This window comes from Anabrus simplex, chromosome 1, assembly GCF_040414725.1.
Source record: "Anabrus simplex isolate iqAnaSimp1 chromosome 1, ASM4041472v1, whole genome shotgun sequence".
In the NCBI taxonomy this organism is placed as follows: domain Eukaryota; kingdom Metazoa; phylum Arthropoda; class Insecta; order Orthoptera; family Tettigoniidae; genus Anabrus; species Anabrus simplex.
This window is the reverse complement of record NC_090265.1, coordinates 331,380,197-331,396,413: the sequence shown is the minus strand read 5'-3', so window position 1 is coordinate 331,396,413 and position 16,217 is coordinate 331,380,197. Positions and strand designations below refer to the sequence as shown.

At 35.8% G+C, this 16,217-nt stretch overlaps 1 protein-coding gene across 1 annotated transcript in view; it reads right to left on the bottom strand.

Annotated features, from left to right (window-relative positions):
- Positions 1-6,109: 6,109 nt before the first annotated feature.
- Positions 6,110-16,217, bottom strand: part of dsb (debris buster) — a 455,386-nt gene continuing 445,278 nt past the window's right edge. The window contains exons 9-10 of the mRNA XM_067134853.2: positions 11,728-11,853; positions 6,110-9,590 (exon numbers count right to left, since the gene is read on the bottom strand). Of these exons, the coding sequence (XP_066990954.2) occupies positions 9,270-9,590; positions 11,728-11,853 (447 nt within the window). The 3' untranslated portion in view covers positions 6,110-9,269. The remainder of the gene's footprint in view (positions 9,591-11,727; positions 11,854-16,217) is intronic.

Genomic DNA, 16,217 nt, shown 5'->3' with positions numbered 1-16,217 from the left:
CTAGTGAACGCGCTATGAGTGCCTTCGAACGAATTAAAACCTATTGAAGGAATTCGATGACTAACTAGAGACTGTCTGACTTGGAAACTCTAGCTATGTATAGAGAAGGAACTGCTGTGTTATCTTAGCAAGACGCCTGACTTCAAGACGAGAGTAATAGATATATTTGCTGAAATGAAGGACAGGAGGATTGAATTCATTTACAAGAATATTGTTTCAGGTTACTTGTACGAAAATTAATTTATTTCCTCTTTCTCTTATTAAATCTCCATAGCTATGAAATATATTGCTACTTTTTGAATTATAAAAGTATGTTGTTATTTGACAACTCCTGCTGTCCATCTAATATATATTTAAAAATAAAACGAGTGCACATAGGGTTATAGGTTGTTGTAGGATTTATCTTAGTTTCAGTCATTAATATAATATTGAATACAGATCTGTATGCATCGAAAACAAAATTCTATATATATGATATGATTAAAATAATTTAAATAAAAATTTTCTGTCTACCCCCTTACTTAGTTCACGTTTCGCAACTGACTTGGATTAATTGTTTATCAAAATTTGTGATCTTAACTCTCAACATTTCTTCCGCCTCCAATCGTTTCATTTTAGTCTTCGTGTCTTCCACATCCTCAGACATATCCACCAGCTTAACTTCAACTCTTTTTATTTTGTCTTCTTGGATATTCATCCTCTCTTCAACCTGCTGCAGTAGACTACTCAATCACGTCTCTACTTGGTCTAGTCGTCTCCATAAGACCTATATGTGTCGGTGCGATGTAAAGCAACTAGAAAAAAAAAAAAAAAAAAAAAAAAAAAAACTTGGTCTAGTTGTTTTATGACATCATATATTTTATCCGGTAAGTCACTCCTATATGTGTCTAAGAGAGCTTTATGTTCTGTGGCCTGGGTTTTACGTAACACTTTCTGCTCATCTAAACATTTAGTGAGATGCCCTACTTGTGCAGTCTGCTGATCTAGATGCTCTTTAGTGTCTCTAACTGATCGAAACATTCCTTAGTGTCTTTATCTGGTTGATCTAGACGCTCCTTAGTCTTTATCTAATTTATGAAGACGCTCGGTCTGCTGATCGAACCGCTCCTTAATATCTTTATCTGATTGATCTAGACGCTCGGTCTGCTGATCGAACTGCTCCTTAATGTCTTTATAAGATTGACCTAACTGCTACTTTTGCTTATCGAAACACTTAATCAAAAGTTCCGTCTGCTTTTCATTTTGTTCCTTCATACGGTCGTTATGTTCGGCCATCATCTGGGCCATCATTTCCCTTAACACTTCCATATCCATACTAACTCTGCTTGAGAAATTGGGTATCCCCAGAATCAAGCAGGGTTACACTACTCTCAAAATCACGACTCTATTTTCTGTATGTTATTTAGGTGTGTTCTTAAAAATTTAAAACCACACAAATCTAACTCGCCTTCAAAACAGCTGTTTCACGCCTCCTCATAATTATTAAATTATCCTCTCAGTGCATATATAAATATACGTACACCACTAATAGTCAGATATATATATTAATAACTTCAATTCAGCCCTTCATAAATTAAACTGCCGGTAAATTCGTGACCTACAGTGGGCTCGATATTTATGTATACCAGAAACATGGTATATTTAATAAACAATGGATGTCATCAACTGTGAGATTGGAAAGATGATTTAGCAGACAATTGCCCATCCCTAAACTGGCAACAATGCATTGATTACCATACAAGAAGATAAGAGTGTCTGGATGAGGTTTCCTCTCTTATCCACGATACCTAATTTCATTAACAATGGGATACGTCCCTTAAATTACCAAGGTTTGCTATAAATGCATCAACTATAGCCGAGACCCTTAACAGGTAAAATATGAAGAATTTTTCCCAGTCACATTATCCTCATCATTAGGAGAATCATTTCACTGTCTCCCCGGAATTTCACAATTCCGTAATATCTCGGGTCTGCTATAATTCGAGTAACTGATGTGCACATTTCCACTTAAACCGGATACACAACCTTTCCACTCTTATCCACATTATGACCTGAAATTATTCTATTTATGACACTAATATCAATATCATCACACGTGAGATAATTATCTTTGGTTGTGGCTTAAATACACTATCCGACATATTCATTTATCACAAACTGTATTCACACGCTTTCATTCCCTATGTCTGTATTCCTCCATCATAACAAAGCTATAATATTCGAAAGTGAAATTCATTATCTCCATCCACTCGGTTTCCACCATACCGATTCAGTAATACTAACTAAACTTTGGGTATTCCCATTTACAGCAACGGTATTGTAATACTCGTGCCAAATAGTCTGGCTACATATTTGTGAGAACGACCTGTCTCAAGAATACTGTCCATACATTGGGTCATATATGCCAATGCTGCTAAAGCTTTTCTACCATTGAAACTACTGCAAACGTCAACACACTGGTATCCATGGTGTACGCACGTAGCGTCAATATCCCAGACCTACATAAACAACTCAATGTCCGAAAAACAAACCGCCTGCAAAAATGACAAAAATACCCGAAAATGCCTATCACTCCTGGCAAAACAAAGCCGACAACATTGAATATAAAATGCCCACAAACAACAATACGGCCCCCACGACATTGGGCGCCAATATGTACATGTCCTGGGCATCGACAAAGTACTAAGTATAAAATAATGCTTCACAAATATGTCACAGATGGAGATCTTATGGATGAAGAAATTCAGAGAATCAAACCCGGGCATCGAAGTCCAATCCTCCCTACTTTCATACTGAGCAACGACTATGCTTGAGAGCATATGGGTCATGGTTCTGTCCCGTGAAAATAAAGTGGGCATGTAACATAAATATCTAGGGGAAAAGATCTTCATAGGTCGATGCCCCGAACAAATAGCATTTTAAAGAAACAACATAAATATCATTAAAGTAGGGCACTATAGTAAGAGGGATACATTTCTTTAAGAAATGATAAGAATGGATTTTTACTAAATTCAAAACACAATTTTATTCACTGAGAGATCATCGGTGAAAAAAATTTATACACACATGAGATGCCAAATAATTACCTGTGAGGCAATTTTTAAGACTGGTTCCACTTAACCTATTGCATGGGTAATACCATTTAATGGCTTTACAAGTTTGTTATACACTCTTGAATTGCATTCTGACATTCCCAACCTGAAATCACTCAACACTGCATATATTACAATTTCAGTGTCACATATTAGGGGCTTTTCCCTTTCCCTCTAATAATGATATCTTTTGGATATCCACTGTAAGGTGAAAGAACATATAAATTACATGAAGACAGTTTTCTCTTCTTAAGTCATGGATTTGAGAATATCGGATCCATACATTCCTTATTACGTCAACTCATTTCCTAGTCATGAAAATCCTGCCATCAACTATCATTAACGTTCCCTATTAATATCACATTACACATTATCACGCTACTGAATATACATGTCTCTCCTGGGTAACAAAATCATTACGAATACTTACAATGCAAACATTACAACGCCGGTAAGACTGCAACGCTAAAATACAATTAGACAAAGCACAAAACATAAAATGCATACTGGCAATATGATGGAGCATTAACCCTGTAAACAAGACAATAAATACACTCCAATGCTTCCAAAATCTGTGATCCTACAGAGGTCTTCTGGGATCGATGCAAGGACTTTGATACAGTCAAGTATTGAACCACGCCTTCTTGACTTCGAGGGACTATCTGAAATTCCTTAACTATGACTTTATTTTAATACCCTAATTGGAGGAGTGCATCAAGTACCGGCTTACTGACCACAAAGGTTCCTGATGGTAAAGACAAATTACTATCCAAGTGAATATTTAAGTACTGTGTTCTAAATGGGCAAAACTACCCCTGCAGGTCAGAAGCACCACATGTTTGAGGACATGATAACTTTCATTTATAACAACTGACAACTGAATGGGTAACGTAAAATTTTCCAAAATTCCTAAATTGTTTACAAACTGAAATACCTATTTAAAATGTACTGAGTTCAAGGTGAGACAGTTAATATAAGCCTTAAAATACAAATTAGCACAAGCTGAACTCATCAGTTTCATTCCTTTCAAACATGAACTCTCATTTCTGCATGTCTGGTTTTGAGAGAATAAGAACAATGTGAGTTTGGTCTACAGTATCCTTAGAGTCCACATCAGGCCAAACAAACTTTCTGTTCACCTTTCTTAAATATCTGACAACATTTTAGCTCAGACTACAATATTTAGAATCTCAGCTACATAATGCCTGAAGATGTTCTCTTTAATTTTAGGAACCCTAACAATCACAAAACAATCTATTTTTAACTTAGGCTCGGTACCTTCAAGTACTGTCATTCCAGTGGCTTTCTCAGCATCTAGTAGGGAACTTATGTCTTCATTACCTTCCGTCCCAGTATAATCAGAAATGTCCATATATGAAACATGAAGACTGCTTCACTGCTTTCATTGGTGGACATAGAAAGATTCCTCCTATTCAATTTCCTAGATGTTTGTTTTATGAGTTTCTACCACATCGTTCAGTCGCTGAGGCTCATAATCTTCAACAGTAATGCCTATTCCAGCAGGAACATAAACCTCTTACTTCTAAACTTTGAATTGTCTATTTCCCCCTGCCTCATTTCCATAAGCATTTCTTTGACACAGTCTGACAGTACAGCCTCCATTTGATGTGCTGTAGAATCTGACAGCCTACCAACAGTCTATCAAAGGAAAATTATTACTTTTTATACACAACTGAGTTACTTTCACCATGCTGGGTGAATCAATGACGTGCATGGGCCCCTGAACTTCGGCCATGGACATGGAACAAGCAAGTTGCTTTACGTCGCACTGACACAGATGGGTCATATGGCGATGATGGGGCAAGAAAGGGCTAGGAGTTGGAAGAAAGCGGCTGCGGCTTTAATTAAGGTACAGCCCCAGCATTTGCCTGGTGTGAAAAAGGGAAACGACATAAAACCATCTTCAGGGCTGCTGACAGTGGGGTTCGAACCCACTATCTCCCGAATACTGGATACCGACCGCACTGTGACTGCAGCTACCAAGCTCGGTTTACCATGGAACAGTGGCGGCGGGTGGTGTGGTCGATGAATTTCATTTCCAGTTGTATCAAGCTGATGGGCACGTGAGAGTGTGATGTATGCCCCATGGATCCTGAGTATCAGCAAGGTTGTGTCCAGGCGGGAGGTGGTTCATTTCTGGCCTGGGCAGCGTTCTCCATGCTCGTAATAAATTAGGTCCCATTGTCCAGCTGCAGGGAGCGCTAACAGGTGCACATTATTTGGACAGTCATAATTGTGTTAATATTGCTGTCATGTTGGCTGTTCATCAGCAAATCCTTGAAGACTCTTTCAGAAAACCATACAGACGGTCTTTCTGAGATTATAAAAAGGCAGATGGAGAGGAGTGTCTGCCATTATAACAAAAACTGCCCAACTCAATTGTGACTGGCAATAGGCAAGGGAGCCTGCCTCATAACAAAAACTCCCCAACTCCATTGTGACTGGCAGCAGGCAAGGGGTCACTATCTTTGAATCCTCATTTTTTCAAATTTAAAAACACACCTTCCATGGCATATTCTAATTCAGTTTAGTGTAGTCCACTCAAGGCGAGGAAGATTGAATCCCTCAATTTTTCTGACAGGATCCTTCATAAGGTGGGCATTACGAGATGGATGTTCTTTCCAACATGTTTTTTACATTACCGGTAAGTGTTTGCATTGAAAGTTTTTAGTACGTGTAGGTCAGTCTATGGCTGTTTACATGATTTTAATTGCATCTCTGGTGGATACTGTAAAACTCTGTAGAAGAATAAGTTTTTGTGGGACTTCGTCTTCTTGAAAAGAAGTGCCTTAAATGCTTTCCTTCAGATGTATGGAGGTGCAATATTTGGTACTTAGGTAGGCACTGGATTAAGTTAGTTAGGTAAAAGGAAGTATACGGTAACCATGAATGAGTATTTCCTACATTTTTAACCCAACATTTTGAAAAAATTTTCACAGGTATTTTTGTTAAGTATATCAAGGAACCTTTAAAATGAAATAAAAAATAAAAAAGAGTTTATGGAATATATAAAGTTTATTGAATATAATATTTGGATCTTGTAATAGAGTTGTACAATATTATTCATAATGCAAACAAATTTGCTTCAATAACAGTGTGCTAATGTTTAACTTTGTAGGAAAAGTTTAATATCTTTGACATTCTTTCAGATGTGACTAAGTGCACCAATTTTCATCACAATCACTTCTGCCAGAATGCTGATGATATGGTATGTAGCATTAGATATGTGTGCTATTACTGCAAATATTATTGCACATATATATCAGACTTCATTTTAATGAAATTCACTGAAGAAAATGGGTCTGGAGGAATAGGACCAATGAATAGTTCAGAATTTAACATTATAATGCTACTTCAGTTTGGCAGAAAACAGTTGTTTTATCAAAGCAAATGAATAATCCTAATGTATGTTAGAAAGCAAGAGAATTTAAATTAGTGTATGTAGTTGAGTTTAAATTACTCTACTGGCACATTAAAAAATTGATGTTCTTCAGTGGTTCCTTAAAATTTTTCAACACATATACAAAATTACTTCAAGGGTAATGAGTCTGTTGCATATAGCATGGCCTAGTTATCTAGATTTCCTTTAGAGGTAAAATTAGTAGGACCTTGACATATTTATACCGTACTTAAATTAGGCCTAGTTAAAATATTTTGTGACAATTTTTTTTCTTTCTTTCTCATAATAAACTGTTGTTATATTATGGTACCTGTATCTAAGGATGTAGAAGTAAATTCCTTTCAGTGGTATTTCTAGAACTTCTGATGTGTTAGCTTTTTCTCCCATGTTGTTAAGTGTAAAGAATTTGCAATAATGCATCACTTTTCATGTTTTTCTGATGGACAGTTATTATGATTATTAGTTACTACTGTATGGTACAAGTCTCAAATTTTCTTTAACCGTTTGTGATTTTTACAAAATAATTCTAAATTTTTCTAATTTTGAGAAGGTTTTATGCCTATTCATCTCCTCTTTGCATACACAATTAAGTACATTAATTTACTTTAGTATTTGGCTTTGTTTAATGTGAGAATACTCTGTACCAGTACTGTAAAAATGTTTTTGTGTATACCACGGTGATATTTTCATTTGAGAGACATCCTCATCTTTCTGCTGAACTAGGCTCAGTGTTAATTATATCATTAATATGAATATTGTACGGATGTAATAAACATCAGTCTTTGTAATAATATGAAGTGAGATTGCACTTGTGTTGAAATGCCTTATTGACGTAAGAAAAGAACATAAACATTAAAACGATGCTTGTTTAAAATACTTTTCTTACGTTATTAGTGTTTCTATAATATTATAAAAGAATGTCTGAGATCCTGTTGCTCCTGTCTTAATATTAAGGATGCTTTCAGGGTACAAGTTTTACAAAAATAAGGAAAGCTCTCATCACAACCATAAGGTAAACTATAGCCTATACTTGAAACAGAAAAGGAGTGATAAATATGAGCAGGTGTGACTGATAATTTTGGGGAGCAAACTACATGCAATTTGGGAGGTTATTACAGTTTTAAGGATCACTCTCTGTTAATTATAGTTTCATACATAACTTTCAGTCTCATCAGGAGATGGAGAGTTTATTTCATCAACCTAATTTTCTAAGACTTGAGCAATGATATTATTTGGCATGATGACCATAAGAAAGTTAATATCAAGTATTAGATAAAGTTATATTTTTTTAAAATGTGTTGAGCAAATCTGGGTGTGTTAATATAAAAATGTATTTAAAAAAAAGATGTCTCTTGAGTTGCTGAATTTCTGATAGCTCTCATGCCCTTTGAACCTTTATAAAATAATCACTCTACAAGGCCAGCTATAATTCTCATCTATTGTTATTGGATTGTTTATATCCTCCTATCATTTTACTTCATGTCCTGTATAAATATAACTTGTGTGTTATGGTACAAATTATAATTGACAATGACTTACCAGAATTTCAAATGGGATACATTTTCAGCATATTATCCCATAACAATTCATGTATTTTTCTGTTCTTCTGTTAATAAATTTCAAATCTAACAATCCATTATTCTGGCTAATAAACACAGTTTCATGACTTTATTTCAAAATAATTTATGTTCTAACAACATTCATTATTAAACCTTAAAAGTTACTGAATAGCACCTCTGTTGACTGAAATAAATGATCGTGATGGTACTGGGAAAACTTCATTTAAATGCAGATGTAGTCATAACTAGGTTAAATTTTCTCTCAAAATTGTAAGACTTATAACTGTTTTTCCAGTTTATTGACCTAGATCATTATTTCAATGTGCAGCCACGGTCACATACGTTCTTTATTATGGTATGTCAATTCCAGATTGCTGGGACATATTTCACCTCCAGTGTCAAGGTGAAGAAGAATAAGAAGTAGGATTTCCCAGCCAAAAATGAAACATTCAACTTTTGTTGAAAGAGAGTGGTTATTACTACCATCCATTGCTACAGTTATTCTACTATGTTAGTAGAACTGGCAACTTTAACTATGTACAACATATCTTATCTACATATTCTGAATAAATACTAGAGTGCAATAGGCCTTTATTAAATACTAATGCAACTTCTGTTATGAAGTTCCTTCACTGACTTAATAAAGCTCATTATTGTGAAATTCAAGGTTTCATCGATTAATTAAATGAGCAATTGACAATGGGAAATTATAGCAAAGGAATGTTTTTGTAAATATCAGCCATATAAATCAAAGAGAACTGAACATTTTTTGTCATATAAAAATATTGTACCTATATTCTGTAAATATCCCTCCCCCCCTTATTTTTTTCCACACACATTGTTACCAAAATTACATACTTTCTATTGACCATTTTAACAGTGATTAAATTTTGAGCAATTGCTAATTATCTGTGGAAATGAGAATTTAGGTTTATCCTTATTACTGAAATTTCTCCCACTTCTCCAGTACCTTGGCCACATTTTGCACTAGTATTATTCCTAATCTTTCATGTTTAGTCTTCATTCATATTACATCTATGATATGTGATAAACCAACATGAATGTAACTGACTTCAAGTTCAGCATTATTATGGTCCTTCATACAAATCATTTGATCCTCAAACAGTGTTTGAGTTTTTTAAGATTAGATGGTTCATTAAGTTTTGTTTCATGGCACTCACAGAGGCACTTAAATTTTCACACATCTGGTTCCTCCTGTTCCTGATCTGGGTCTGGATCTGTACTTATATTGTTAAGTAACGTGTAAGAGTCTCGAATGATAAGTAACCGGTGTTGTCCATTTATGATGAAACTGCTTCCTCTTCGTAGAGTTTTCTTCCCTCTTTCAATATTCTCTCGAGTAAAGACTATGTTTTTGTAGGCACGCACAAAGTTCACTATCAGTATCAATGCTCCGAAAACAATACAGCCATAAGTGATGACAGGGACAGCTGTGTCAGCAACAGTAGTTGCAAGATATACCAGACGTTTGAGATTTGGAGTCAAATCTTCCATACCCTAGAAGAAAACAGAAGCACAAAGTAAATATATAGTACTCATATTTTATTTTCACAAGGATAGAAAATCTCATTACCTTTTACTTCAAGGGGATTTTTTACATGTCAGAACCATCTGAAAATTGGCCATTTTACATATTTTCTATCTCAGTTCTAGATACAAAATATTTAATTCTTTGACTAGAATGTACTGTTATAGTTTTACTAAGTAAAAGAGTTTGAGAAATAGATTTTTTGAAGGTTGTATCATATTTCAGTCCCCTTAAAAGAATCACTACCATTCCATCTTACTTATATGAATCTAAACATCAGTAAAAGCTTTTTGAAAATCAGACATGGTATGAAATATTTGTTGTTGTAATACTGGTGTTACTAATTTAGCACTGAGATAATGTGGTAGACTGTATGAATGTATGACTGTATGAATTTAGAAGGAAGATTAGACAGAAAATAAGCTTATGCAAGAGAAAGTTGTACAAAAAAAATCCAACTGTCACTGCAGAGAAATTTACTAGCTTAATTTTGAACATGGAATGATCTTTCTCAGTAGCAAACAATTCACTCTGAGGAAACATTTAGCCATTTTAAATATTAATTTCATAATTTTTTGATCTAATTCAATCAATCAATCAATCAATCAATCAATCAATCAATCAATCAATCAATCAATCAATCAATCAATCAATCAATCAATCAATCAATCAATCAATCAATCAATCAATCAATCAATCACCTCTGAAGAAATATCTTCACCTCTGATCTGCATTTAAGGCAATTGCTCAGGTGGCCAATTACCTATCAGTTTTATAGGCCTACCTAGTATTTTCTTAGATAATTTCAAATAATTTCAAGAATAATTATTAATTATGTGGGACACCTTTAACTGCTTCTGATATGAGAGAGCACTTGGATTTTTGTTCTTTCTCTTTATTGCACCTGTAAATTACTTTATCACTTAGAGGAAAATTAAAGGCAGAAATGCATTTATTCCTAATATAAAAAATATTTCAACCTTGTTATCATAATTATATATGTGTAAAATGTTGACATTCTTATCAAAATGTCAAGTTTTGTTTTTCAATTTTTAAACAGTATTTGGTAAAACAAGTAACACAAAGATTGACATCATTAACAACAGGCTCCTAGAACAGATAGGTCTTTCTAACAGCCCACTTTCTGTGTCATAAAATCAGTCTAAATACACTTCAGATCTGATCCACAGACAGTACATTTGTTTCAATGGCATATGGTCCTACTAAAAATTTGTCCACAAAAAGTATAGTCCATCTCATTATTTTATCCCTTCGAGACATTTTGCCCATTAACCTGAGTTTTGTCTATAAATGAATTGCATTGCTCCCTTTCAATTTCCAAGTAACTGCAATTAATTTATGAAACTAAGTACAGTAGGTTTTATTGTTTTGGAACTAAAATAATGCCTGTCATATATGCATTTTATACTGGCTACAACCTTTTGGCTTCTATTATGACTGTACTTTGAATATGAATGTGTATGAATGCCTTCCTTCAGAATCTGTTTATTTCCATACATAAATTTATTTGTTGTACATCTAGTATTAAAAATCAATCATTTTTCACATCTTTAATGCATTTTGTTATAGTCTTCATTAAAGGAATGAAGTGGTGGCAGTAATCATTGTGCCCCAGAATTATTTTACCTCTTGATGAAGTAACGACATGTGCCATTTTAGACCAATAAAAATTTGCATGGCCACTTAAACTTTACATGTAAATCATAATGCCATGGATACTACCAAAAGTAGGCAATGCATAACAATACTAATAAAGGACAAAATTGCATTTAAAGGTAGTGGATGAAGTAGCATTGAATAAAGAAGTATCGTAGACAAAATATCTCTAGATGTCTGATAATGGACAAAATGCCTGGAAGCTGAAGATCTTCATGAACTTCCTATGTATAAAAAATATAAAGTGATGTAGTGGTGACTTTTCTGCTTTTGCAATAGAATTCTCAGATTACATTGCTGTAAGTTTCTGAATGATCTCATATCAAACTTATTCCTTCAATGTTATAAAAATAATATTATTTTGATACTATACTGTGGGAGCTATTGGTACCTATCATTTTTAAGGAACGTTTTAAAAAAAATACTTACTTCCTGTACCCAGACAATGGGGAAAATAATGTTGGGAAATTTTGCCACTGCTCTTATATTAGGAGATCGTTCTACTTTCAAGTTCAGTTGTACTCGTACTTGTCCTTCAAGAGGCACTCCCAGCTTCTGTAACAAAAAGAATAACCCATTCATCATTTCCATTTCACAGTAAGGATACAAGAGAACTGTGGTTCATAACAGAATGAGAAAAACACTTTTGCATATTATGATTTCACATGCTATATGTCATGGCACCTCTAACATGTTTACAGCATGCACTGTAGGACAATGTCAGAGATAGAGTGATGCTAAACTCAGATCAGGTTTATTATTAGTCTGTTGGGTGGCATTTGTCATATCATCAGTTTAATGTCATCACATGTACGGTTGGTGGTGTACACACAGCATATTAAGGACTGAGGTAAACATGGTAAACTGGTTGCAAGATTGAAAACTGTGCCAAAAGCTCTTCTTAAACCACACCCGCAGGCAGCTCATGTGAGGTGGGCAACAACTCATAGCCCATGGCAGCAGGAACAGTGAAGCGTATGCCCTTTTCTTCTGAGGTCACCATAAGCATCCACCATACAACAGGAGCATTAGAGTCTGGAGATTATCTGATCCAGTGAGAGATGGACCAAGCCCTTCATCCTGGAACACCATCAGCAACAAAGGAGACTTGTGTTTGGTTGCTGTACGCCACTAATTCCTACCCAGGGTAACAGATTGGTCCAATATACAGATAAAACTTCTTCCAACCTGTAGTTAAAGGATTTTCTGCCATTGTGGGCAAGGGCTTTACACTATTGGATGATAATGCTCATGCCCACTGAACCAGACCAGACAAGTTCCTTAAGACACATACAATATAGTGATTAGTGAGGCCAGCATATCCTGCGGATATGAATTGTATTGGAACATGCTACTTGCTTTACGTCGCACCGACACAGATAGGTCTTATGGCGACAATGGGCTAGGAAAGGCCTAGGAATAGGAAGGATGCGGACATGGCCTTCATTAAGGTACAGCCCCAGCATTCACCTGGTGTGAAAATGGGAAACTACAGAAAACCATCTTCAGGGCTGCTGACTGTGGGGTTCGAACCCACTATCTCCCGGATGCAAGCTCACAGCTGCGTGCCCCTAACCGCATGGCCAACTCGCCTGGTATATTAGAACATGCATGGTGTGAATTGAAGAGAGCAATTGCCCACTGTCCTGATATCCTTGCAAACATTCAGCAAGTGACAGAAGCTGCTAGGCAAGGGTGAGATTCCCTGTCCCAAAACAAGTTGGATTCTTCAGTGCTGAGCATGCCTCGTCAAGCTAAGCACACCTCAGAGCCTGAGGTGTCTATGCATGGTATAGATCTGCCACACAATGAACAAAGCAGGAGGAGGGTAAGGGAAAGGTGGTAATTTTCCACATTGGTATCAATAGCAGAACTATTCAGACAGCAGTATGTAAAGGTAGTTGGATATAAGGATAACGTTTTGGTAGATGTAATGATTAATAATGGCGAATTACTGAAATTTACCCATGATAATGGACATTTTTAAAAAGATTCTGGAGTTGAAAGCTAGAAAAGCAGCTGGGATTGATAAGTTTTCTGAGGATGTATTAAAGGCAATGGGTTGAGATATAGTGCCATATCTGAAATACTTATTTGATTACTGCTTGCATGAAAGAGAGACACCAAATGAATGGAGAGTTGCAATAGTAGTCCCAGTGTTCAAGGGACAAGGTGATAAACATAACGCAAATCATTGCTGGCCAGTCAGCTTGATATGTGGTTTGTAAGCTCTGGGAAAGCATTCTCTGATTATATTAAATACTAGCTGATGTACCCGTGCTTCGCTACGGAATTCTACAGTGTATACAGAATTGTAGGTTAGGTAGAGTACACATTGTGAGCAAGACTTATTAAATTGCATAGCTCTTAACGTTACTCTAAAACGCGACGGAGAAATCGCCAAACGTCTTTTATTACAAGTTGTCCATTTCATGACCGTATCGATGTTTAATCAAGACTGCATTAGGGAATTTTCATTGTAATTGTAGGCCCGCTTGCCTACCATCAGTCATAATCAGGTAGGGGAATTGCATTATAATGGCAGACACTCACTCTCCACCTGCCTTTTATATCATCAGAAAGACTGTTTTAGTGGTTTTCCAAACTGAAATGAACATAGGCCATTGCAATGACGTCAGTAGGAATGGCGCGAGTAAAAGCAATGATTTCACATGAAATACTCGATCAAATGAAAAACCACACATTTTCTCACTTTTAACGAGCAATACTATGTTGCCGATCTAACAGTCCAAAGTTCCAGAGCTGGAATGACCAGGCCGCAGACAGCCGTGATCTGTGAACACTTTTAGTCTTTTTTCGGGGTGGGGTGAGCAGGGGTCGAATAGTGAAGAGTCCCAGGGCAAAAAACTATGCCTTTACTAATATGTTTCCTAGGAGTGCCCGATGAGTCTGAAAATCTCAATCCACTACACTGGTGGCGGAAAAATCTATATGACTTGGAGGCAATTTTTTCCTCCAAGCCAGAGGAGAAACCCCCTATTCACTGCTAATTCTGAATAAAATTAATGTAGAACTTGATAAAAGTGAAGAGGAAGAAGCTCTTTATAATAAATGCCTCTTTTCAGGGTTGAATTTTGAGTTATTTAGTGAATTGCAGTCCTATAATTTGGAAAATGCCTAAATTGTAATTCTAGACCAGGTCATACTACTATCACTACTACTAAGTGAGCCTCTGCCTTAAGAGTGCACACTGTTCATGCAAAACAGCGCATCAGAATAGGGATCGAATAGCTGGAATACTATGATGAACCAGTGAGTTACGTACCAGCAGTAGGGTGTCAGAAAATGTATCTTCCAGAAGAATGACATGCTAAAGAAGAACGTTTTCTAACTCCCCACCTACTTTCCACCAATATTCAGTCAGACTGTTATACTCGGTATGCAGCAATAATCCCATCTATGGGAGCTGAGCGGCAGCATAAGAAACAAAGAACATCACTACAAACAATGGTCAATGTAATGTTATTGTTGATCAATGTTATGCACTTTCAGTATTGTAGGCCTTCACATTTAGTTTTCTTCCGACTCTTATCATACTCGGTATGGTAAAATTGAATAAAACAAAAATGGTCGGAAATTGATTCTCTATAACCTTTGTTATGTAGTACTTTTTGATAGGACTAATAACATAGGTATTTAAAAATTAAATTTTAGGCACCTTCCCCTAAACTACAATTTCTTACAGGGCGAATAAAATTATTTATAACTTAGACTGTAGTTTCTTATTCCCCGACTCTATATACCGACTTTCATTAAATTCTGTTAATCCGTATTCTCGTGGCTCGGCGTTGATATGGACTTGGCAACAAAAATACAAATTCATGAATATCTGTGTTATCAAAGCCGGTACGGTAACAATGTATGACATAAATGATCGGAAATTTGATTCTACATAACTTTCGTTATGTAGTATTTATCGATAGGACCACTAATAATATAAATACTTGAGAATTGAATTTTAGGCCTTCCCCTAAAGTACCATTTCACTCAGCATGAGTAAAATTATTTATAGCCTAGATTGTAGTGGCTCATCCCGCAACTTCACATACCCATTTTCATTAAATTCTCTTCAGCCGTTTTCTCGTGATGCATGTACAGACAGACAGACAGACAGACAGACAGACAGACAGACAGACAGACATTACGGAAAAGTAAAAAGTGCATTTCCTTGTTACTATGGACATGACCGATACAGAAATACCATTCTTTTCAAATTCTGAGCAATGTATAGACGAAACTCTTATTTTATATATATAGATGTTTGAAAAATTACTGACTGGTTTCATAGAAGGCAGTTCAGGTTTAGGGAAGGGTATTTCATTGAGACTCCACTTGTAGGATTCTAGCAAGATATAGCATAGTCATATAGACTGTATCACAATTGACCTATCCAAAGCTTTTGATACAGTACTGTAGATTATGGGAGACTATTGATGAAAATTATTACTATTGAATGATACAAAAGGTTGAATTGATGGTTAATTCCTAGAAATTGTAACTCAGAGAATTAGAGTTATCTGATCCTGTAATGATTAGGAGGGGGTGGGGGTTCCCCACAGAGCAGTATTATTGGACCTTTATGTTTTCTTATGTATACCGTATAAATGATATGAGTAAAATAGTGCAATCGCAGATGAGGCTTTTGGCTGTGTAGAGTAGTAAATAAGTTACAGGATTGTGAGTGATTACAACAATAAGACCTCGACAATGGGATGAAAAGTCATGTTATAAGTTTCACCAAGAGGAAACGTCCTCTCATGTTTAATTACTTTGTTGATGGAGTGATAGTACCTCACGGGGATCACTAAGTACCTAGGTGTTAATATAAGGGATGATCTGCACTGGGGTAATCACATTAACAAGGATACAGATTTCTTCACATGGTTATAAGGGTACTT